The sequence below is a fragment of the Wyeomyia smithii genome, chromosome 1 (assembly GCF_029784165.1).
Source record: "Wyeomyia smithii strain HCP4-BCI-WySm-NY-G18 chromosome 1, ASM2978416v1, whole genome shotgun sequence".
NCBI lineage: Eukaryota > Metazoa > Arthropoda > Insecta > Diptera > Culicidae > Wyeomyia > Wyeomyia smithii.
In genome coordinates, this window is record NC_073694.1 from 179,183,669 (window position 1) to 179,209,157 (window position 25,489).

Sequence of the window (25,489 nt, forward strand, 5' to 3'; positions counted from 1 at the left end):
GTCACGGATTTACCGATAAGAGTTTCGAGAGCTAAACTTGTAGAGCGAGCGGAGTTTCGGAAAACAATGGAAAACACTAATCCAAAACGGTGCTTAACCTCTAATTTGACTCACATTGTCTTAAGCTAGCAAACGCTGCCGTTCGCTCACCGACTGCCTTTGCACGTCCGCGCCCCGTCCAACAGTTCCGGTATCTGTATCGCTTGTATGCGGAAGTTCGTCTCGTTGAAATTCAGCGAACCGGTCATAATTTTCTGAAACCGACAGGTCAGTACCCACAGCTCCTCAATACCCTTCCGATTGCGGATAACCTTCAGGCCGCTAGGAAACTGCAGTGTCTCCAGATTTTGCGACACTATCCGAAAGTTGTGCGGATTGTAGTTTGTGGTCGCGTCCCAGCACGCAATCGACGTCTGGCTCAGAAGGCCGAAAAAAAGGTTGCCGTTACTGTCCATGGCTTCCGGAGCGCTTTGCGTTGTTCGTCGCCCAATGACACGGAAAGCTCGTGGCATCGCGCCCACGTCTTGCTCCCACATGGTGTCGTTATGCAGCACCGACGTTCGGACGGCATTCTCCGAGATGGATGCCAATGCATGGAAAAAGAGCAACCGATCTTTGAACAATGCTGAGTTGAAGGAATTCGAACTACCATAGGCTGAATTGAAGGTGAAATCACTAGCAGGAATCTTAGGACTTAACGCCATGGTGAGCATTCCATCCATCAGGTCGAAACTCTCGTTTGCGATTGTAAACGTACCATAGTCCGGATTGGGATTCATTAGCCTGTTAGTTACACGCCACGATTTACCACGGGACATATCGTAAACAATCAATCCCGATCCAGTAACATCAGCCACGTAAATCATAGTTCTCGAACAAGATCCTAGCGGGGGCGGATCACGCACATCAACCAACTATTTACAAAAGAATTATGGAATCAATTATCAAAACTTGGTTGAATAAAAAAAAATCATTTCTTACTATGCTAACTAGAAGCGATAAATCACACACAAGCTGTGCGGCCGGAATTTCATATCGATGAATAATCTGATCTGTTCGGAGATCGAAAGCAACGATTTTCGGCAAACAAATCCGACGGTCTCCAATTTTTCCCGTATCAGCAATCCAAAGACGGTTGCAGTCGTCAATCTGTGATTGAAAAATAGATTGTTAAAGCTTTATATAATATTGCTCTATTTAACCTACCATGGTCCTGAACACAGAAACTATCCCGTTACACCTACTGTCCTCTGGATTCGATTGAATAGCCGCATTCGGATAGGGTTCTAACAACGGTCCCCCAGCTCCCACGTGGCTGGAGATAGTTGTAAGTGTTGCCGGAATGCCTTCAATGAAACGTGGTACAGTGACGAAAACTCGTGACCGCATGAGATCTGTAAGGAGTTATTAAAAAATATCTTCAATAATCGGTAATCTAATAAGGGTAGTGGAAAAAAAAACTCTCACTGCTATTGTAATCCACATCCATATCGAGTGGGACGCAGTTTTCCGGAATAAATCGACGGGTTGCGAGTGCGTTTTCCCTTTCCACCGGCGAAGAGAACACAAAATCCAACGAATTCCATTGCGAAACCCTTTTCAGCTCCTTGCCGAGGGTGTATTGTTGTGCCTTCACAAGTATGCAGCGTGCGGTGACGGCTAAACCTGCGAGCAACAGATACGATCGTATGATCATCTCTGATTGTGATACTCTGTAGAGAAGGAGAAAAAAACATGATAAAAACTAATTAACGTTCAAATCTCTTTTTATGTCGACGATCGTACGAAGATAACCTGGTACCAGTTTAGAATGTGAATTCGCAAAACCAGCACGCGTGTCATAACCTTTACAACGGTGCCACCTGTTCTGTGCATGGAAGAGCTAACAAAGTTCACCTTTCTCACGATGACACTAAATCAATCATAGATAGCTACGATTGTTAGTAGTCAAAGCAAATGATCGAAAATTTCATCTAAATCTCGACTCTCGAAGTGGACTTTTACAATTTGTTGCACCACACAAGTTATGGCTGCACGTTAAACTGTGAGTCGATGTGACCTGATGGGGATTACTGGACAGGTGATTGAGCACTTTGTGCTAATGCAAACAGAAGGTAACATATTATTCAATATCTACACATTCAGCAGAACTTTTGCATACGCAAACTTGTTCGGATGCTATATGTCGCGTCCATCATCGTTGATCAATACCTTTTAACGTGTCAATATCATCACATTTTGAGGCAAAGTCTTAGTCAAGAAGTACACACATTCTTCACAGTGTTTAAAGTGTTCAGAAAATGTAGGATTCAATGAATTGCAACTTGAGAAGATGATGTCTTTCATCAAATATTCCAAGCATTAACTTGACAGCCTAACAATAGCATAACTCGGTTAGTTTTCTACTGAAAATTAACTACGCGTTTACCAAAATACGGAAAATTGTGACAAAAGGTCTTCAAAAAATTGATTTTTTTGTTTTAGTTTCATTGAATGCAGAAGAAAAATTATAAGTGCACTTAAATTAGTTCCAGTTGGTGGACCCCTCCCAATCCGCACGAGAATCACAAATGAAAAAGTGCTTTTTTGTTACAATTGTCACCTGAATGATTTTAAAATAATATGGAAACAGTTTTTGTAATCTAGTAACTATTACTTTTTCTAGAAAAATATTGTGCGAATTTTCTAACGAAAGACACGAAAGCCAGTGACCAGAATGACAAGGTAAACTCAATGCTCACCTGATGTTTAGGATGTATCTTAAAGCATTTTTTCTCAGCTTTCCAATGATGCTTTCAAATTCAAAATCGGTGGTTGCGAACTTGCTCAAAAACACGTTTTTCTGATGAAATCCAAGATGGCGGCGAGATCCAAGATGGCGGCCAATTTTTTTCTACTTCAAATGAAAGCTCTATCATTCCTCTTAAAAACGATGTGTTGGTTACAGGGAGTTCAATGACAAATTCAAGAGAAATAAATCAATAAAAAGGTCAAGAATTGCTCAAATATCAATTTTTGTAAAAACCGTTTAACCGATTTGTGCCCGAGGGGTCCATCAATATGAACTAATCAAGGTGGTTTTCTCATTTTTTCGCTACTTTCAATCATTTAGACATTAGGCTCGCTCGCATTAGGGCTCGCTCGCCAAGGGATCAACAAGTTTTTAGAAAAATTAAAAATTAAATATTTTTATGAGCTATATCTAAAAATGTTGCTCCAAAACCCTCTACGAACAACACGTCATTTTGCAGTTAACATCTATAATCCTGAATATGATATATATAGAAAATTGTGGAAAATGACCCTCAATTAATTAAGTTCATAATCTAAAATATGCTTTAAAAGGTAGAAAAAATAAATATTATTACACTCAGAACTGCCGAAATACGCTGAAAATGTCAAAACAAAAACTGATCCAAACTAACGTTTACATTTAAAAAAAAAGGACAAAAATTGCCGATTTTTCACACGCACTGGCGAAACTACCCATGTAGCATAAATCATAGTAACCCATGAGTCATGAGCAGAAAAAAATTCACAGATCTATCAATCGAACTCTAATCGTGATGGTGAAAACAGTGAAGCTACTCCGTTCAGAAGTGTACGCGGCCAATAACGGTACCCCGCCGCGTCAAAAACGGACATCGTGCGGCAGTTCGTGGACACCGGATACGCCCGTTCCGGCATCTACAACATCATGGCACTATTGGACACCAGTCAGCGCATTGGAAGAAAGCCCGGAAAAGACCGAGGGAAAAGTGGCTACATCGCTGCGTGCGCTTGGCCTGGAGGTCTGGGCAACCGATCAAACAGTGCTTGGCGAACATGGACATACATGTCAGGCGAACATGGACGGCCAATACCCGTTCACTAGTCTCGGATCTGCAGGCAATTAAGCAGCGGCAACACCTGAATAAGATGGTAAATCGATTTTCCCGGCAATTCGCGACGTGGCGGTGATGATGGACGACGAGACCTGTCTTATCCTGGATGGCAACGACTGGTAGGGCACTTTGTATTTTACTTCCACCATGAAAGAAGTAAGGGGCCATCCACATACCACGTGGAAAACTTGGGGGGGGGGGTTGTGTAATGTCCACGGTCCTTAAAAAAAAAGAAATTATATGGGCATTTGTCCACGGGAGGGGGGGTAATAATCGTTAAAAAACTGTCCACGTGGTATGTGGATGGCCCCCAAGCACTAAGGTGATATTTCTTTCACACACAAAGTTTCCCAATACGGTGCTGCTGTGGCTGACGATCAGCGAGAAGGGGAAGTCGTCAAAGCTGTTCTTCTTTCGCTCCGGACTGGCCGTGAACGGAGGAATTTATAGTACGAAGGGGACTTTTAACCGGATATACTCGAGATCCGGTTTCCGAAGCCCGGATCACGGATGGGTATTTATTATCCGGATATCCGTTTTTTTTCTGTCAAATAAACGAAAAATGACTTTTTTCACAATCCCCCATCCCCTAGTACGTAATTATTTACATGTTCGAATACAAAATCCGGATACCCGACTATCCGACTATTCGAGAATCCGGATGTCCTGTCGGATAATATCCGGATATCCGTTTGATCCGGATTTCGGATATTTGTCGGATATCCGATGCCGGATATTTTATTCCGGATAGGCACTAGTAAGAAGTACCTGCCGTAAGTTGCGTCGTCCACCAAAAAATCCCAAAAAAGGCCGAAGACACGGTATTTTGGCCGGAACTGGAGTCGGCTCACTATTCGAGGCGATCGTTTGAAGATGGAACGGCTAAATGTCGATGTGGTACCCAAGTTGGCGAACCCGCCCAACGTTCCCAAGTTGCGTCTCATCGAGGATTTGTGGCAAGCTTGAAGCGTAAGATCTACTTCAACAATTTTGTCGCAAAATTTCAGGAGGAATTGATAAATAAAACGAAAAAAGAATTAAAAAAACATGCCTACACGAATGTTTACGTCCGCCATGGCGAATATTCCGGTTAACTGCCGGAAGGCCGCACGCAAATCGTAGATTTTTTTTGCAAGTAAGCTAACATAAGGTCTGTCAGAACTTGTTTTCAGATTGTAAAACTATGTTAGCAAACTTTAACAATCATCAATCGAAGTTACCAATCGAGGGACACTATTCTAATCACCCCGAACCTATTTTAAGCAGTTTCCATCTGTTTTGAAGGCGTTTTTTTTAGCACCCGAAGTGGCTCCTGCATGGCTGCAATATAGGTCGATTTGTTTCAATTGCAATTGTTCACAGATTTTTTTGTGATTAACGGTATTTCTTATATTCGTAAGACAGCTAGAGAATCAAAGTTTTCGTTTCCATCACTGAAATTGTCGATATTGATCAAAATGCAGAAGTTTGAGGCCTGTTTTCTTCGACTGATTAAAATAGGCGCTACTGCTTAAGCCGTTCCCTACCCTACATTCAAATGCTACGAAATTCGCTGGAGAATTCTTATGAGATGAGCGACTCGTCGCTTCCGATTTTTCTCTGCATGCACAATATGAATCCAAATGAACGTTAGATTGCGTTCAACTGTTTGCTTGCGGAGCAAGTAGGTATCATCAATGCTTACGGAAATGGTAGCATGGTGCATTAGCATGTGATATTTGAAATCACTAAGAATTATCGCGGTATATCACGGTGAAAGCACAACGTGGAATAGCCGAATTACGCCTGCAAGCAACCAACATTTGAAAGAATTGTTGCGATCGCTTGAGTGCAATCGTTTACAATTCTTTCGTGAAACACTCGCTATATGTTGCTCGCTCCACCTAAAGCAGGCAATACTGAAACAAAATCATTAAAGAAAGCTACCATATATGAGCCGTTGAGAGCAAAAGTGGTACATGTGCCATTTTTACACTTTTTGGGTTTGTTGCATAAATTGATACAGAACGCAATAATGTACTTAAATATCCAAGAAAAACCGAGATCTGATAACCTAAACCAAAGTTATAGCCAACACAGTTTTTGGTAATTAACATAATCACCATTTCGTTGAGAGCAAAAGTGGTACATGTCCAGTCTGTGCATGTTAGATGAATTGTAAGTCGAGGATCTTAGGATAAAAAACAATCATGTCTTCAGCAAAGTTGGACAAGTGATTGAGTACTTTCAGATGAAGATCTGTCTGCTTTGAAACTTTTCTCACTAGGTGTACCTGTGACTATTTTGTAACAAAAAATATTTTACCTATTTCAGTATCAACTCGTATGCTGTTACCAGAAACATATACAATAGCACCACGAAGAAACAATATTCCTAAACAAACAGATCATCATTCTATAGTACTCAATCACTTGGACAACTCTGCTGAAGACATGAATGTTCTATGTCCTAAGATTAGAGAGCATCCTTAATGCTCACACTGGACATGTACCACTTTTGCTCTCAACGTTTTCTCGTTGTCATTATTTTTCCCATAGAACAAAAATGGTACATGTTTTTCCCTTGAAGTTTGTGTAAGTTTCTCAACCAGAACTCGTTATGCTTTCATGTACCGTCTTTTGAAACCTTTCCAGCAATTATTTAGTGCAGTTATGCTGGAAAAAATCGTTGAAAATAATTTACTATTTGAGTGTTTTCGTTTATCGCGTCTCCTGAAAAATTTACTTAATGGCACATGTACCAGTTTTGCTCTCAACGGCTCATATTTCTTTGCTATAAGTTGTCTCTTGCATGCGTGAGAATGTGTAACTTTTATTAGCGATGGTTTGCTGGGATTGAAAGCTTATGAATAGCAAGTTCAGAAATGATACCCGAATGATTGTTATGCGACACGATTCTTTCCATCCTTGTCACTAACTACTAGTATTTATTTCTATACTTCAAAATAGCATTTGTTTACTTCTAAAACTTTGAAGAACTTGCCCTCCCCCCTAATCGAAATTCTGGCTACGCCCATGTATAGGACTGAATAGTATTTGATTATTTAAGCTGCTGCAAAAACGGAGGAAAAAATGTGTTGTGTTCAGATTAGCAAACTTTAACAATAATCAATTGAAGTTTTCAATCGAGGAACACTATTTCAATCTCCCGGACATATTTTTGACAATTTTCATCTGTTTTGCAGGGACCTTCTTCAGCACCGAAATGACGCCTAAATTAGGTGATTTTTTTCTACCGATAATTATTCACAGATTTTTCTGTGTTGAACGGTATTTTATATATTCGTAAGATAGCAAGGTAATCAGAGTTTTCGTTCGTTATTAAAATGGTCGATGTTGATCAAAATTCAGGAGTTCGGGGCTCGTTTTCAATGACTGGTTATAACAGGCGCCGCTGCTCACGCCGTTCTTTACCATCGAACGAAACTTTTAAATCCATGATGGTTGCGAGAAATACAACTATCTCAAACGAGGTAAAATTGAGCGATCAAACAGGGAACTTACTTATTCCATTGTAGATTCGGACTCGAATTCACCAAATAGAAAACTCGAAGAGCTGGCAGAACATTTTCGTTCCGAATTTATGCACAGTCCCGCATTGAGTTTACCCTAAGACAAGACGCGACAGCTGGTCACCGTTACATGCAACCAATTTGAACCGGCTGCTGATTGGCTGAAACCGATAAAGCAATCGTCACGTAGAAAATACAACGAGGTTACTTTTCACTGTAAAGCAGTGATGCTGGAGAGTCATAATTTAGCTATTATAATTGTTCATAAATAATGATGCAAAAGTATGCAAGGTACATGATATTACCGAGTAATGTATTTCACTGTTATAACTTTAAAAATGCATTGATTAATCGTTTTTTACTATTTCGGTTGAAGTCCAAGAAACTTAGGAAGAAAAAATTTGGGTACCAAGAAACTTAGGAAAAAAAATTTTGATAGTAGAAGTATGCTTTATTGAACATAAAATAATAAATAAAAATTGAGTATTATTCGCCTATATATTGCAATTTTAATTTGTTTTATTTTCATCGACCCGCAGAAGTTGTTAAAAATAATCATTCTGGCATCAACGGTATGGAACGTTCAAAAAAATTTCGACGGGGATGACGACCGTTACGCAAAAAAAAAAAAGAAGCCATCTGTCGCGTCTTGTCTTAGAGTTTACCAATATGCACCACCTGATCAATCAATAATATTATAGTATAGTCACTAATAATAGGTTATAAATTGCGTTAATATAATAGGAGACTATAAAATCGCGAAAACAAGGGTTACACCACAGTGAAGAGCTGGTTTCTATACAACCGGCATCAAACCATTGACGCACAGTATCGCAGGAAAATAATGCCATAATTCATTTCATCAATAAGCCATGAGTCTTAATGATACATGGTTGGTTGTAACTAGGGTAACGGGGGTACTTTGGCCAGCTTTGGGAAGTGTTCGCACAGTTCATTAAAAACAAACACAATTTTTCAACATAAATAACTACTCTATTATACCATTGTTAAAACCTAAGTGTCTTTTTTAATATACACCATTCAACAATGCAAAATATTGAAAAATATCTTAGCAATATGAAAATTTCTACGAAGAACTAAAAACATATTTTGGTCCACCAACATTTTACTTTGGCCCACCTTTATATCTACAGACGTGTATGGAAATAGTTCGGACTAATTATATTTAAGATCATCAACGGTAATTTTAGAGCAAAACTAGTGGGTTTGAGGAGAACATTCGTCTGCTGTCAATTTTTGTAAATTTTAGGTGTCTAAAAATGAAATGATTTGGCTTAAAGCGGTATGACAGGCATTCTCATCTAATTTCATATCATTAAATGTGATAAATTAAGAAGTAATTATCAGTAAATTATCACAAGTTGCTTCTTTGTTCACGTGCAACGGCCGAACGGTAATCAAAAAGTTGTCAAAACTTGGCATGGCCAAAATTTGTTTGCTTCAGAAAGAGGCAAACATATTTCGGCCATGTGTTTAACCCCTTTTTCAACTTTTTCCAACATGTTAGAGTATACCAAATGTTTCTATGACATTTCATTGATATTACTACAACAACATATTTGTTACAATAGCTTCCGGACTTACTTGTATTACTTTTACTTGTATATTACCACTTCCTCTTGACTTTGGGTTGACTCAACAATGACTTTGAATATGTATGAACTAATTCCAAAATAACACTACCTAGAGCCAGTTTTTCGCCGAAAATTATAGTGTAGTATGATTCTTAGGTGTGTTACTCAATGTTGCATGCATAATTTTCTCATATTCATTGAATTTATCAGATAAAATGCGTAAAATGTTACCGGGTGGGCCAAAATATGCATGTGGGTCAAAATACCCCCGTCACCCTACTACAAGTCGAAAAAAATCTACCGACAGTACATTTTCAAGACAGAATAGATGTGGTTCGATCACTTCGATGTCGTTGCTCCTATCCGGAATGCATATACTAGCGTTGCTCCAGGCAGTGGCCATTTAACGTTCAAACGATTGAACTGTTGTGTTCTCGATAAACAGCTATTAATACTCCTGCCAAGCGAGATTCATATCACCGGAACAGGTTGAATGAACTACCAAAAACTGTGGGAACATAATGCGAGTATCTAATCCGGTTTTTGTCAACAATCCGGTGTTTTTAAGAATATGTCGTGAATTTTCGTTACGAAGCCACGCGTATTCTGATCCAAAGCCATTCATCCGCATTCGCAGGTGATTTTAATTGTTTGTTATGCTTCCGTTTTCTGGCGGACGGCGTGGTCAACGTCGGAGGGTGGCAACCATTTATTTCTTAGCGAATAGTGGACAACTTCCTTATTCCCTCCCTTCCTGCTATAAAATCGAAGCCTGGTCCATAATTATGAAAAATAAAAAACAATTTCCAAGCTGTGCTCAGAATCGCCGGACATCTTTGTAAAAAGCCAAAAAAGTCAACGTAAAAAATGATCCAAGAATCGCTTGAATACGTTATTGAAGGCCTAACTAGGAAATGACCTCAAGTTAGGTTTAGAATTGTCAAACTACACTTCAAAGATCAGAGTAAAAGATAATCCTAAGTTAGGCTCAGAATCGCTTACACACGCTTTCAAAAGCCAAACTGCCGAGATACGCTTCCAAATGCTACAAAAATAGGAAATGATATCGAATAAAGTCTCTGCATCAGTGGATAAAAATAAGATGTTTTTGCATTAATTTCCAGGTTAAATTTGGCATGTGCAAAAACAAATTCAATAAAAATTAAAACAAAATAACGGGTCAATAAATAGTACGACTGCGCGTCGCTAACGGCGTGTACGATTTTGGCCTTCCTTTTCATCTGCAACACTAAAAAAATAACATTTTTTAGTAGCTGCGCTGGACTAGTATTTAAATTATCCTTATAATGAACGTAGCTTTGTATAAATAGCTTAAGCAGTTTTTTGTTACCATGCACGTCAATCTAACACTAGCAGCCATTGATGATAAGTCCACCAACTCTGTATTGATTTTCTCACCTTGAAAAATATGAGGAAAACCTTGAAAACCAACACTTTCTTAAACTCAAAATCGTCTAAATGGGCAATGTTTCCGATAAGTTAAATTCTTCTAGGCTTCTCACAGAACAACAAAATGCACTTAAGCAGTACCTACAGGCTTCAATTTTAGTGTATTTTCATCCGGAATCTCACTTAAGTGATTAACTTTCACTAATCACCATGACCCACTTAGATCTCGAGTCGCCGGAAATCGCTTCTAAAGATCAAAAAAATCAAAAGGCCAAAATAAAACATGATCCAAGATAAAGTTCAGAGTTTTTTTTGTTTGAATTGATTTTTGAAGTAGAATACTTCTCTCAGGAAGTTCGGCTACATAGGGATGTGAAATGAAAATCTAGAACCAAAAAAAGTGAAAAATATGTCCAATTTCAAATGCTAATAAATCGGTTAGTATTCGATGGATTTCCTTCGTTCTTGTAGCAATAGATTGGAAAATCTTCTAAGATTCTTCCCAAAAGAAGATAATTATAATTTTATTATTCACACTATTGTACTATTGAAAATAGTCAAGCCTTGTCAAAAGGAAAAATTCGACCTTTGATTGGTCGTTATATGATTGCTTCACAAGCACGGTCGACAAAATCGTATACCTTGCAATTTTAAACATGCTATTCGACCTTTAAAAGAGCCTATTTCAGCCAAAGCCGCTCATAATAGTTCTAGACAGCGACAACAGCAGTCGTCCTCCCTTAGCAGCAGCACTAGCAGACTGCTAGTAGCAGTGCACAGTGGGGCGACTCCATACAAATGCTGGTCAAGCAAAAAACTGTCTTAAAATCATATAAAATGCATGGTTTTTATATAATTTTGGGACGCTGAGTCCGAATTTGATATTATTTTTGCATGAAAATGCGTATTTTTGACACCAGGGGAATTTTCATGTTTTTTATATATATTATATGAGGCAAACTTTACGTCGGTTTCAATATTTTAGAAAACGAAATGCACGATGCTTTCATGAAAAACTTTCATATGACATAAAAAACAATATCGCACGCTAGTCTGGGGGCTAATGCGGTCTCGATCAACCAGATTAGTTGAGAGAATTCGTTATCGATATCGGATATCGTTATCGATTCGGCACATTTTGCATGTTGTATGATAAGTACAACGATACACCGTGCCCCAGTGCTGGGTCGAGAAAATTTCCAGCTCGAAAAGTTCCTCGACCTGATCGGGAATCGAACCCGATATCACAACCGTGTGGGAGAGCTAGCCGACCGACATTGCTAACCACAGAACCACGGGGACCACCATATGACATAAAAAACATAAAAATATTATTCAGTTATTGAGAAAATAAAAAAAAATCAATTAAAAAATATGCTTTGTGAAGAAAATTACTTATGACTTGTTATTTTCAAAGTGACTATATTACAATGCGTCTCTTTATCGCATTCTTCTTTTCTTTCACTTCTACCTTCATCTTCATTTTTGTGTTCATTTTTAATACAGTTTGAATATCTTTGAAGAGAGTGTTCAAAATGCAGTTATTAACGTCAAAATAATAATTCCCTAATTCCTCTGCAGAAATTATCAGGCGATTTATTATGTCATAATTTGTGTTCACACGATTGTTTTTACATGTGACTGGTATGATACAAACTTAAAACATGATTTTGGTACTCAGTGCTGGTGATCCAAAACATAAACAATGATTAGTTTTTGATTCTGCGTTGAATATCGGAATATTATTTTTTTGATTCCGCCTAATTTTTTTGAGTATTACAATGAGATTATACATTATCCAATGATGAGGATTTATTCTCCACTATTTTACAGACAACTTTTCCATAGACGTCATCAAGATTCAAGTTACCCTTGACTCTCTAGCAAATTTCGAAACATTGCATTTTTTTTTTCAAGAAAAACGCTAAAAAACGCTGACTCAGTACACTTTGAAAAATCATAGAAAATTCAAATTTTATCATAATGCTCTAAAAATTTGGATTCTGACACTTAAACAGTGTACAACTATAGGAAAATTTAATTGAAACGAAATTCGCACTTTCAATTTTGGGTCGATGGACAGCGATTCCCCGCTGTGCAGTGCAGTGGATATCAGCGATGGCGGAAAGCGGCCACAGCTGTGGCGTAGCAATGGAAAGCGCACTAGTTGCAGCGGATTCCAGCAACGATAGCAGCTGGGCCAGCTGATGCAAGGACAGTGGATACCAAAGGCAGCAGCGGCTACAACTGTGGCATGAGTATGGGTAGCGCACTAGTTGCAGCGGATCTCAGTATCGATAGCGGCTGATGCAGTGAGGCACTTTAGTGAAATGCAATCTCTGTGCGATAGTGGGCACTAGTAAATGCATTCAATGAAAAGTTGACTCATTTTGACAACACGTGAGCCGTCTAGTTTTGGGTGTTATATCAGCATTTCACTGTTTACTTTATCACAACGAATACTTCGTTCGCACTTTCAGTGATAACGCAAAGATGTAATCGGCATCTTATACGATACTAAAATGGACAACAAATTGTTCTTTTCAGGATGAAATAAAAACCTGATGATTAAACCGTTAATGTTTTCTCTTGAGTTAATTTACATTTTTAAATTTGTAAAAGTTATAAATTTTACTTTATTTCCGTGTCTCAGAACGTACTGAATTATCTTTCCCTTTAGTCATGAGCACGACATCCGAAAAAATTCCATCTCAAAATTCAAAAATTGTCAAGCCCCAACCATGACAAGCAACTTACTATATTATTGAAAATGGTCAATCCTTGTTGAAGCGCAAAATTCGATTGATCTGATTAGTCTACGTTTATTTGCTAAAAAAAATACTGACACGCAAGCAGCCAGGTTATCTTTCTTGTTAAAGTATTCTACTTCAACCTTGCGGTCGTGGCTTTGCACACAACCCTCCTGTTTTTTTTTTTTCACCAATCACGGCAAATTAGTTCACCTTTATATTAATATATGCATCGATACACGCCTCGCTATTTTCCGCCAGACGAACTGTTCAACGCTCTCAGAGTAAAAATTATTGTCTTTCTCTCTGTATTTTGTCAGTCGAGTGGTGCAATTCAGGTTGACACTGACATTCAGTATGCATTTCAAGACTTGTTTGTTAAAAATCCAGTCCAAATAATCAGGTGCCACGCGCTCTCCCTAGTCCCTACACAGAATCGCGTTAGCACGTTCCTTATGAGACAAGTCCCGCGAGTTGCAGGAGATAGGACAGCTTAACAATGTATTTTTTTTTACACCATCACGTCATCGTTTTGTATAGTAATCCATTAACAAAGTTGCGTTCGCTAGGTTTTTGCTTAAATTATTTACCACATTTTACCTACAAAGACCAGCCTCCAGAGCTAGTTTGTGGCCATTTGATATGCATATGCAACAACGGCTGCAAAACCAACGCAGCACGGTTTAAGGGCTATTCCCACTGCTTCCGTTCCGAGGCCGGGCCGGATCCGGGTCGTGTCCGTGTCCCGTCCGGGACTTTAATGCATTCACACTGCGCCGTGTACGAACCGTGCCTGCGCTGCGCTCTGGCTGAGAAAACACAACACTTTTTTAACACAACACTTTTCCCGAACTATAATTCAACGTTTGACTGTGACGGCAATATGCATGAATGCAAATGCAAAGCAAAACCGAAAATATGTTACTACTACATACACGCATCTACCCGAATGCCTTCCGTGCACTCTCCCGGCAACACAAAGTATCGTCGGCAACGATAGTTTTTTTCTCGCACGGCGGCAGCACGACGGCAACTCAGCGCTGCTCCGGTCTGGGCACGTCGCGTCGGTGTGAATGCGTTCGTAAGAACGCATGCAATCAATCTCAAACGAGCCCGGATGACACACGGATCAGCCACGGCCCGGTCCCGGATCGGAAGCAGTGGGAATAGCCCTTTAGTCTGGGTTCAGCCGGTGCTTGCTTAAGGAGGCTAAACATTAAATGCCAACCCCGGTGAAGGGTAAATTGTGTCTGACTTAAACGGGGTTCTGTTCTGACTGGTACCTACAGTAAGAACAGCGCGCCGCCCGGTGCCAAACGGCATTCCTATCGGGGCGACTGCAGAATTACACCCCTCGGGGGCAGGAGAGTCGTTTGGTTACGCCTTCCTTTGTGCATTTTCTAAGGTCACTCTAGCAGTGATTGATAATGGAAGTGTTTAAACTCTATCTGTTGCCGCTCGGATCGGGATTAGTGTAATTTAAATGTTTGATAGATCTATCGCGACCCGTTCGATCGATTTATTACACAATCAATCCAGCAATTTTAGGTCAATGGTAAATTATGATTGCGTTATCGTTCGCACGTCGAAATAAACTGGAATTTCTGGTCTTGCCATATTGTAAATTGCCTCGTGCTGTTGGTAGCACATGTTCTTTTCCAGTTATGAACAAAACTGTCACATTTCGGCAAGGTTTGCTTTCGCAAACCGGTGCTTGGTGTAAATGACTCTTGCCAAATTGCAAATGTATGCGGGCTCACCAGGTTCGAAAATGAGTTTTTTTTTTTATCAATCAGCTGTCTACCTGATAGGCGCATACGTTTCGAAAACAATAAACCGTTTTTTTTTTAAGAGGGAGATTTGTTAGTAGCTTAAGTATTTATGATAAATATTAGTAAATAATGAGTATGTGTGTCCAATCACAAATGGTGACTTCTCAACACTGTTAGAAATTTGTAATTTTAATTGTTAGGATTTGTTTGCTTTCGCAATTAGGACTTATCATTCGTAGGAATTTGAACCTACTTGTCAGAAAAGGGGAAGTAAATTTATAACTAACTTAATTGCTAACTTATTGGCTATAAAGAGAGCTTATCGTAGCAATTGAGGATTGCAACGATTTTTGTCGAAAATTGTAATAATTTTATTTGACATAGCTTCTAATAGTTCAACACCAGTAAGTCTATGTAATTCGAGTGTACCAAACCAAGGAGCACGCTTAAAAATCATTTTCAGAATTTTATTCTGAATCCTTTGGAGCGTTTTCTTCCTTGTTGAACAACAACTTGACCAGATCGGTACAGCATAAAGCATTGCTGGTGTAAAAATTTGTTTGTAAATCAAAAGTTTGTTCTTTAAACAAAGCTTAGAATTCCTGTTGATGAGAGGATATAAACATCTCGTATATTTGATGCACTTGGCTTGTATACTCTCAATGTGCTCTTTAAAAATGAGTTTTTGAACAATAAACCGATATTTGCCTAAGAGTTTAATGATTATTTTATCGCAGCTAGAGTTTATCGATCAAAGAACGAATACACAATCTAGACAATATTCTGTCGGTAGTTTTTGCGAAAAAAAACCATAAATTTTTATGTTTTACTCGAAAATCTTATGCTTTGAATTTTTTCTTTTTCCTTCTTGAAAGGTCCGTGAATTCCTGCTAAAAGTAATATTTTCACGATTTGTTCGAAATTGTGCAACAATATGAATGAGACTGACATGTTTTTTTCGTACTCCAATACATAAATCAAAGTATAAATCCATAACAATCACAGCATGCCGTTGTCTAACACAGTCATTGATTTCATTCCAAAACATTATTCGTTGCGGATTTGACAGTTCACATGGCGTGCATTTGAATCAACTGGCGACCAGTTTTTTTTTTTTTTTTCTAAAAAGTTTTCCTGCATCGTGGATTTACTACTTGGAATCATAGGAAGATTTTTAGATGGACACAAGAAGTGATTTTGATAGATTATTATGAAGGAAGCTTCCCTGCGAATGACTATCGAAAAATTGGAAGTACAAAAGCGTCGTTATAACAGCGAGTATAAATAGAAATGTTGTTCAAGCATTTCTAAAGAAAATCATTTGAATGCAATATTTTAAGCTCTTAACCCAAGGCAATTGGGGACCATCCTGACATGACTTTCGCCAGAACATGCAGCGTACAACAGCGATACGGGTATAGTTTTTTAAACACTTTTGACTATTAAGACAGTTGCAGGTGAGGTACGCAAATATGACAGCTAATTACGCAAGCCTACACCACCTACCATGAGTTTCGATTCACTTCATTCAATATTGCAACACCCAGAAAAGTTAAGCATCACCTAAAGTGTATTCTGCCAGCTACTCCTAAGATGGCAGCCCCATCAGCAGGATGTAGATATTACTTGGTAAAGTAGCATACCGATAACCAAAAATTGGGTACATGGAACGTCCGATCCCTCAATGAATCAGCGCGAGCTGGCTTACTTGCTCTAGAACTTCCATAGCAGGAAGTCGAAATCGCAGGAACTTCGATGGCCAAATTGCCTGATTCTACTAAGATTCGAGCCCACGACCGCTTACCAAAGCGGATTCTGGACCCCGCGGCTACGGAGCTTCCATAGAGAATGACATAAATAGGCTGTGAAGTAGTATTGAAACTACTGCGCGAGAGGTGGGAGATACGACGCGTGGAAGACAGCTTTGATGCTGATGCTGAGTACCAGAGAGCGCTGGGCGAGGAGAACCGCGCCAGAAGCCGCATGATCACTGCGGCTACTCGTCAGAACAAGGAGGCAAGAGTTGCCGAAAATAAAGTCCACCGTCGGAAGAAGCTCACCAGCGCAGAAAACAACTTCGCTAGGAACGAAGTAGGGGTCTTCTATATAACAGTCAACAGAGTAAGAAGCAAGAATTTCCCAATGCCGGTGATGTACAATGACAAGGACGGCAACTTTCTTACGCATAAACCGACGGTTGCAGCGAGGCGGACGAAGCACTTTCAGGCGCCATTGAACGGTGCGGAGCTAGATGAGCAAAACAGGAAAGAGATAAGGATTATGAGCGACGAATAAGTTGTGGAGTCACCAACCCAGGAGGACATTAAAAAGGCCTTTTAAGAGAGAAGCGGCGAGATTGAGATATTAACTCTGCTAGAACAAAGCACATGATAATTGGCAGGACGCTGATCCTTCCGGTTACCCTTTACAGATATGAAGCATGGACGCCGAAGGAAACTGATCGATGAGTGCTCGGAGTTTTTGAGCGTAAAGTTCTTCGATCGGAACTAGGCGGTGAATTGGAAGTTGCAGGTGTACAGATAGCAAAGCAAACGAAAAACCAACGCTAAAATAGAACGCTAAAGCCAAATTGAACCGTACTGACCCGTTTTTTCGCCCGGCAACAAATAAATAGTTTAAACAGACATAGCGAAAATAAAGTTATAACAAATTATATTAGAATTGACGCCATTTAAGTAAGGAAAACAGATTAGGACAAGTAATACTACATGCATATATACATTAACAACAAACGATATAGCCTCTTATCCTTGAAAAAGATAAAATAAATCATCGAACGTCTGATAGTTGATGCGAAACATCGTTTAGCTGCTCTAAATAGACTGAATAGCCGAAAATCCTCCCCCCGCGTATTAATAATGGTCGATAAAATTTCTGCGTATGTATTTTCAGATCATTTGGCATGGAAACGCTCAAAGATATACAACCCCTTACGAATCAAATATTTGGACCAAAAGAAGATGCTTCAGAGGACTTAAAATGAACTTCGCATAATGATTTCGAAGCATCTTCTCTGGTTTTACACGAAAGAGCACCATTGGTTTACTAATGTAGAAGCATTGGAAGGTACGTCAATCAAAATTATCATGTTAAATAGGCACCAAGAAAATAATGTATTTTTTCATTGGAGGTCAGTACTCTGCTCCACTTGACTGACATCGAGAGTGTCACAAAAATTGTTTCTAATGCTAATAACTCAACAGCCACAAAACAGCAACCAAAATTCTCGACAGATTTGCTTCATTCTGATTCTATGATTGTAACTATTGCACTATTTAGTTATGTAAAGCCTTGGTTTAAACCTATATTACGACCAGTCAGAGCTGGAAACAAGGTCAAATATCACACAATCAAGGTGTTTCCGGATTTAAGACGATGCCCCGATGCCGAAACTCAATTCCAGACGATTTTGAAGTTCAAGATGGTAACTTCCGGTTTCTCTGGAACTGTAAAAAATGACCGATTATCACATAATATGAATGCTTTTGGAACCGGGATGATGCCCAGAGACCTGAAATCGACCTCATATGACAGCCCAAAAATTGAGTGATACCATCTAATATAAGAATTTCCGAAATCGGAATGATATCCGGGGGCCGTAAAACGATCCCAGTTAGTGTTACAGGGTTGAAAGAAAATCATTAATGAGATTTATTGCTGTAATTCTATGTTAATCTTGCGGTCGCGTTTCATACACAACCTCATCAATTATTCATAATTTTCACTGCTCTTTTTTTTTTTTTTTTTTTTTAAGGGAGGATTTGTTAGTAGCTTAAGTATTTATGATAAATATTAGTAAATAATGAGTATGTGTGTCCAATCACAAATGGTCACTTCTCAACACTGTTAGAAATTTGTAATTTTAATTGTTAGGATTTGTTTGCTTTCGCAATTAGGACTTATCATTCGTAGGGATTTAAACCTACTTGTCAGAAAAGGGGAAGTAAACTTACAACTAACTTAATTGCTAACTTATTGGCTATAAAGAGAGCTTATCGTAGCAATTGAGGATTGCAACGATTTTTGTCGAAAATTGTTAATAATTTTATTTGGCATAGCTTCTAATGGTTCAACACCAGTAAGTCTATGTAATTCGAGTGTACCAAACCAAGGAGGACGCTTCAAAATCATTTTCAGAATTTTATTCTGAATCCTTTGGAGCGTTTTCTTCCTTGTTGAACAACAACTTGACCAGATCGGTACAGCATAAAGCATTGCTGGTCTAAAAATTTGTTTGTAAATCAAAAGTTCGTTCTTTAAACAAAGTTTAGAATTCCTGTTAATAAGAGGATATAAACATCTCGTATATTTGATGCACTTGGCTTGTATACTCTCAATGTGCTCTTTGAAAATAAGTTTTTTATCATAAATTAGTCCCAAGTACTTAACCTTGTCGGACCAACTTAAAATAACCCCATTCATCTTGACAACGTGATTATTGTTTGGCTTGAGGAAAGAAGCCCTAGGCTTATGAGGAAAAATTATCATTTGAGTTTTAGAAGCATTGGGAGAGATTTTCCACTTTTGCAAGTAGGAAGAAAAAATATCTAAACTTTTCTGCAATCGACTGCATATGACACGAAGGCTTTTTCCTTTTACGGAAATGCTTGTGTCATCGCAGAACAATGACTTTGTGCATCCTGGAGGCAAATCAGGAAGATCTGAAGTGAATATGTTGTACAGGACTGGACCCAAGACTGAACCTTGAGGTACACCTGCTCTGACAGGAAATCTATCAGATTTTGAATTCTGATAGACAACCTGCAGAGTTCGATCAGTAAGATAATTTTTTAAAATTTTGATTAGGAAAATTGGAAAATTAAAAGTTTGCAATTTCGCAATCAAACCTTTATGCCAAACACTGTCGAATGCTTTTTCTATGTCTAAAAGAGCAGCTCCAGTGGAATAACCTTCAGATTTGTTAGCTCGTATCATATTAGTAACTCTGAGCAATTGATGAGTTGTGGAATGCCCATGGCGAAATCCAAACTGTTCATTTGCAAAAATTGAATTTTCGTTGATGTGTGACATCATTCTGTTAAGAATAATTCTCTCAAACAGTTTACTTATTGAAGAAAGCAAACTGATTGGTCGATAACTTGAAACTTCAGCTGGGTTCTTATCCGGTTTTAAAATGGGAGTAATTTTTGCATTTTTCCATAATTTGGGAAAATATGCAATTTTGAAGCAGCAATTGAAAATTTTCACTAAAAATTCCATTGTGCTCTCAGGGAGATGTTTGATTAGTATATTAAAGATTCCATCGTCACCAGGTGCTTTCATATTTTTGAAATTTTTAATAATTGATTTAATCTCATTCAAGTTAGTTTCAATTATTTCTGCAGGTAAAAAATTCTGGGAAGAAATTAAATCAAATTGACGTGTGACTTCATTTTCGATTGGACTCACAAAATTCAAATTTGAGTTATGAACACTCTCAAACTGCTGAGCAAGTCTTTGAGCCTTTTGTTCATTGGATACAAGAAAACGTTCACCATCTTTTAAAACTGGAATAGGCTTTGAAGGTTTCTTAAGAATCTTCGACAGCTTCCAAAATGGTTTTGAATATGGTTTCAATTTTTCAACTTTAGTCTCAAAATTTTGATTTCTCAGAAGAGTAAATCTATGTTTAAACTCTTTCTGTAAATCTTTATAAAAAGTTTTAAAAACAGGGTCACGAGAACGTTGACATTGACGTCTGCGGACATTTTTCAAACGAATTAGAAGTTGAAGATTTTCGTCAATTATTGGTGAATCAAATTTCACTGGAGCCTTTGGAACAGAATAATTCCTGGCATCAACAATTGCACATTTTAATGCTTCCAAAGCGGAATCAATATTCACTTCGTTTTGCAAATCAAGCTCATTATTGAAATTTCTCTCAATATGAGTTTTGTATCTTTCCCAATTAGCCTTGTTATAATTAAAAACAGCTCATAGGGTTTAAAACTGATTCATGTGATAAAGAAAAAGTTATTGGAAGATGGTCAGAATCAAAGTCAGCATGTGTGATCAAATCACTACATACATGACTTTGATCTGTTAGCACCAAATCAATTGTTGAAGGGTTTCTTACAGAAGAAAAGCATGTAGGACTATTCGGAGACAAAATAGAATAGTATCCTGAAGAACAATCATTGAATAAAATTTTGCCATTGGAATTACTTTGAGAATTATTCCATGAACGATGTTTAGCGTTAAAATCGCCGATTATGAAAAATTTCGAACGATTTCTGGTGAGTTTTTGTAAATCACCTTTAAAATAATTTTTGTGCTCGCGTGTGCATTGAAATGGTAAATATGCTGCGGCAATAAATAAAATCCCAAGTTCAGTTTGAACTTCAATTCCCAAAGTTTCAATAACTTTCGTCTCAAGATGGGGAAGAGCACGATGTTTGATTCGGCGATGAATAACAATTGCAACTCCACCGCCGGAACCCTGAATCCTATCATATCTATGAACCACGTAATTGGGATCATATTTTAATTTTATGTTAGGTTTCAAAAATGTTTCAGTAATAATTGCAATATGCACATTATTTACTGTTAAAAAATTAAAAAGCTCATTCTCATTGGCCTTCATTGAGCGAGCATTCCAATTTAATATTTTAATTGTTTTATTTAAAATCATTGCTAAATTTTAAATTAGAAACCATTTTTCATAGTAAAATTTGTGCCTATTTGAATGGCTTCAAACATTGATTTTGCCTGCAACATGGCGTTCATAAGATCGAACATTGCCTGTTGCAAAAAGAAAGTTTACCTGCCGTAATAGGCCCCAGGCAGTTGACATTAGAAAAAATATTTTCGGCAGCAATATTAGCTGGAGTAATAGGTGTACAATTATTTTCTAGCGTGTTTTGCTTACCCATATTAACGGTCATTTTCGAACTACCAACACTAGGCGGTATAATGTTCGAACTACCTGTAACCTGTGCATAAGTTGAACGGGTATGCAAAGGAGTAGGTAAACTATGCGTCATTGGTACGCTTGGAGAATTTTGTTTTGAAGTTGGTTTTAATTGAGAAATTGAATTTTGTTTACCTTGCCTTGCCTTAACAATTGCTAAACGGACTGGGCATTGATAAAAATTTGACATATGGTTGCCGTTACAATTCGCACAGCGAAAATTTTTACTCTCTTTCACAGGACATGTGTCCTTTTTGTGAGTAGAGTCTCCACAATTAAGACATTTTTGGTCCATGTTACAGAATTTGGAACCATGGCCATAACGTTGGCAAGTACGGCATTGGGTGATATGCTTTTCACCTCCGCCATACTTCCTATAAGTTTCCCACTTTACACGCACATTATACAAAGCATGTGCTTTTTCAAAAAATTTTAAGTTGTTAACCTCATTGCGGTTAAAATGAATTAAATAATTAACAAGGGAAATTCCAGTTCTCTGACTGTTTTCGCCTCGTGATTTTTGTTTCATTAGAATTACTTGGGTAGGGGCTATGCCAAGTAATTCTGTTAAAGTAAGTTTGATCTCATCAACGGTTTGATCGTTGGTGAGACCTTTCAAGACAACCTTGAAAGGCTTGGCGTTCTTGGTGTCATATGTAAAAAATTTGTACATCTTGTCAGTTAAATACTGAACAAGACGATCACGACCCTTTACTGAGTCGGCTAATAAGCGGCATTCACCTCTACGGCCAATTTGATAGGTAACTTTAACGTTAGAAACAAACGTTGAAAGTTCCTTTTTGAATATATTAAATTCAGAAAAAATAGTTACCACAATAGGTGGAACTTTCTCCTTTTTAAAAGATTTTATATTTTGTATAGTTTCATTATTGGTAACTTCCATTTCACCAGCTTCTTGCTCAGGCAAAATATCAAAAGGATTGTCACTACAGACACTCGATGTGTCAGAAAGAGATGCCTCTCTTTTCCTCCCCGCAGCGATGCGAGGTTTCTTTTTCCGTCCAGCCATTTCAGGTGATACGAAAAAAGTTAAAACAAATGTTAAATTTAAAGTAGGTAGTCTTGAGAAAGACTGATGGGAAATAACTTTCAGGTAGTCTTTAAAAGACACACTGACAAAACACAAACTTTGAAGCTATAGGCAGTCAAAGACCAGTCCACAAGCAACCGAAAAAACGTCTGATCTGTAGGACAGTTCAAGACACACTGATTTTCACTGCTCAATTCAATGCTGTTCACAGTGATTGTTATCCAATCTCTGAAGCTTCTCTCTCCTAAAGTTTATTATAAAACTTCACAGAATTTTTCACAGAACACAATCAAGAATTTATGTATAAGCTTAAAACAGTTTTAGACACTGTGTCTAATTTACAATCTATCCTTGCCCTCCACAGTAGCAACATTGTAACGGACGCTATCAAGTCCTTGAAGTTTAAGGTCCGACGCGATCCAACGCTCCAACCGACCGGCAAAGGCAATACTCTCTCGACCACGATAAAAACAAAACGGAACCATCGGATATGCGCGAACATGCAGACCATTAGCGCCGCTGACGGAAAGCGCCTGTAACAGCCATGCAGAACAAGTGAATTGATTTGGTTTTTTATTTTTTCAAGGTCTACGTCGATCAAAAACGTTTCTTGTTGGCACGCTTCGCGAGGTGTCATATTTTTTAGGCCGAGCCGCCGCCCAAACTCATCAATAACAGTGTCAAGTGCATGCTGCTACAACTTGAAAACTCTAACATTCCGAGCACTGCTGTTACGCCATCTTCCTTTCGGGCTTCACGCGCCGTAATTTGTGTTATATCCGGTTCACTGACAGAAGAAACGCGGCGACGACTAATTCGTTGTGCATCGACGGTTCTTTTTTCCTTGGAGTTTTTGGCTAATGTAAGCGTGACCCGATTTAATAAGTAATGACAGTCTATTATCTCGGGTAATTACCAACAGCACGAGTGCAAGTTGCTAATGATAAGAATCTACCGTAAACACCACCAGTTCGGATCTGCTGGAGTAAGCAATCCAAACGATAACGTTATAAATAAACTTCGACTTACTGCACAAATTATTCGCTCCACACGCTCGACATCAGCTTCTGACCCAAACAATTAAACTTGATAATATTACCTGCATGTAATCACGCACATATTTTTTTTTAGCTGGAAGCCAACAATCCCAACAGAGCCAACACAAACAACCACAAACTAGAATGACAAGTGAAAAATTCTTCCGAGATGCTCCTGAACTCCCTGTGGAGAGCCACAACAAAAAAAAATCAAGAGTCGGGAGAAATGTACCGAAACCGGATTTTGTAAGTCGAGCACAACTAAGGTGAACTTGTCATGTGAAGAAACCGAACTGAAGAAGCGGTGAACCGTCACGACAATTAGATAAAATATTACAGTGACCGTCGTCGGCCTCATCCTTGGTCACGTACGCAATCAATTAACTAACAGCTCCGCCAAATCGAACCACTTGTTTGTTGCCACACAGCATTCAATTAGCCACCTTTTTCCGATTCAGCCGATTTTCGAAAAATCACTTGCAATCAGCCAGCCGACCTAACGCGTAGCCAACGGTCAAGTCAATGCACTCCGTACACTGCTCTCACGTTTTACAGAACTCTGCCTGCACCCACGCCAGTTTTCCTTGATATGCGGCGCCTTTTCTGCTCGAAAAATAGTGCTTTTCAAGATCACAACTGAAAAAACCGCACATCCGACACGCGCTCGAAGCTTGACTTTCAAATCAGTAATTAGGTTCGCACTGGCGCAGAGTGCAGCGAAAGTTCGGCAACGACCTTTCGTAAGTTTGACACCGACACCGGCATGACAAACTCGCTGTCGAAGCTTTTCCTTTTACCTCAGTAGAACTCTCCAAAATTTTAATCAACACTAACTGCAGACGTTTTCGAAACGATCGAGAAAAAACAAACCGACAACGTCCGAACGAACCGATCGCTATGTCGCTCATGTACCGACTAAATTGACAAGCGGCCAGAAAGCTGTTCTTTATTGTTTTTTTTTTCTCTTTGCGGGCGATCAAGCACGTGTGAACCGAACCCGAAGCCGCCACGATCGGAAACGCGAGAACGTAAACGCGAAGGGTAACGGATTAACGGGGGAACGGATCGGAGTAATGCACCGGCAACTGCTAACGGGGTGTATACTAAGTGATAATCACCGGTTTCGGAGAGTTAAAAGACACGTCTCTACGTCGCAATTAATCAAAAGCTCCGCAGAGTGATGCAATGTTAGAATCAAGGATTAATTCGTCTTAGTTGCTAGTTGGATTGCTCACTTTGCTGCTTTGCTAACCCCTAGTACGTGATCAAAGTGAGCTACGATAAGGGAAGTAAAAAAGAAGCTTTTACCCCACACCTTGTGGGTTGCACTAAATCAGTAGGCCGGAAAATATTTATGGGTGGTAATGATTTTTTTGTTATTCACATTCCGTACGTTCCAGTATCCGACGGAAAGATGATTTACTAAACCAAATATTGGAAGTCACAAACAGAAGAAAAATCTTGAGGTTAAGAACCGCCAGAGTTGTTAGATCAATTATTATTATTTGATCCACAGATGTGAATAAACAAAGTTGATTACTCGACGTT

The 25,489-nt window shown here is 38.7% G+C and overlaps 1 protein-coding gene across 7 annotated transcripts; it reads right to left on the bottom strand.

The window, feature by feature from the left end:
- Positions 1–88: 88 nt before the first annotated feature.
- LOC129717542 (major royal jelly protein 1-like) lies at positions 89–24,864 on the bottom strand. Of its 7 annotated transcripts, none has more exons than XM_055667514.1 (6): positions 24,739–24,864; positions 2,742–2,893; positions 1,468–1,712; positions 1,207–1,394; positions 982–1,149; positions 89–914 (listed from the first exon to the last, which is right to left on the bottom strand). In XM_055667514.1, exons 1-6 carry the CDS (start codon positions 24,847–24,849, stop codon positions 147–149), a joined length of 1,632 nt encoding a protein of 543 aa, XP_055523489.1. In that variant the 5' UTR covers positions 24,850–24,864; the 3' UTR covers positions 89–146. The 7 variants fall into 7 exon arrangements, with proteins under 7 accessions (XP_055523489.1, XP_055523491.1, XP_055523490.1 ...); XM_055667516.1 differs by having other exon boundaries at positions 2,742–2,896; positions 24,739–24,849; XM_055667515.1 differs by lacking the exon at positions 2,742–2,893 and having other exon boundaries at positions 24,739–24,851.
- Between the last annotated feature and the right edge of the window lie 625 nt (positions 24,865–25,489).

What these genes read in the sequence shown, in the direction of transcription:
- LOC129717542 (XM_055667514.1), bottom strand. Translation starts at nt 24,849, where the DNA reads ATGAGCGACATAGCGATCGGTTCGTTCGGACGTTGTCGGTTTGTTTTT. An exon ending in TTTTGGAGAGTTCTACTGAG is followed by an intron (nt 2,894 to 24,738) that starts GTAAAAGGAAAA and finishes CATTTGAAGTAG; the next exon opens with AAAAAAATTGGCCGCCATCT. An exon ending in TATCGCTTCTAGTTAGCATA is followed by an intron (nt 915 to 981) that starts GTAAGAAATGAT and finishes TTTTGTAAATAG; the next exon opens with TTGGTTGATGTGCGTGATCC.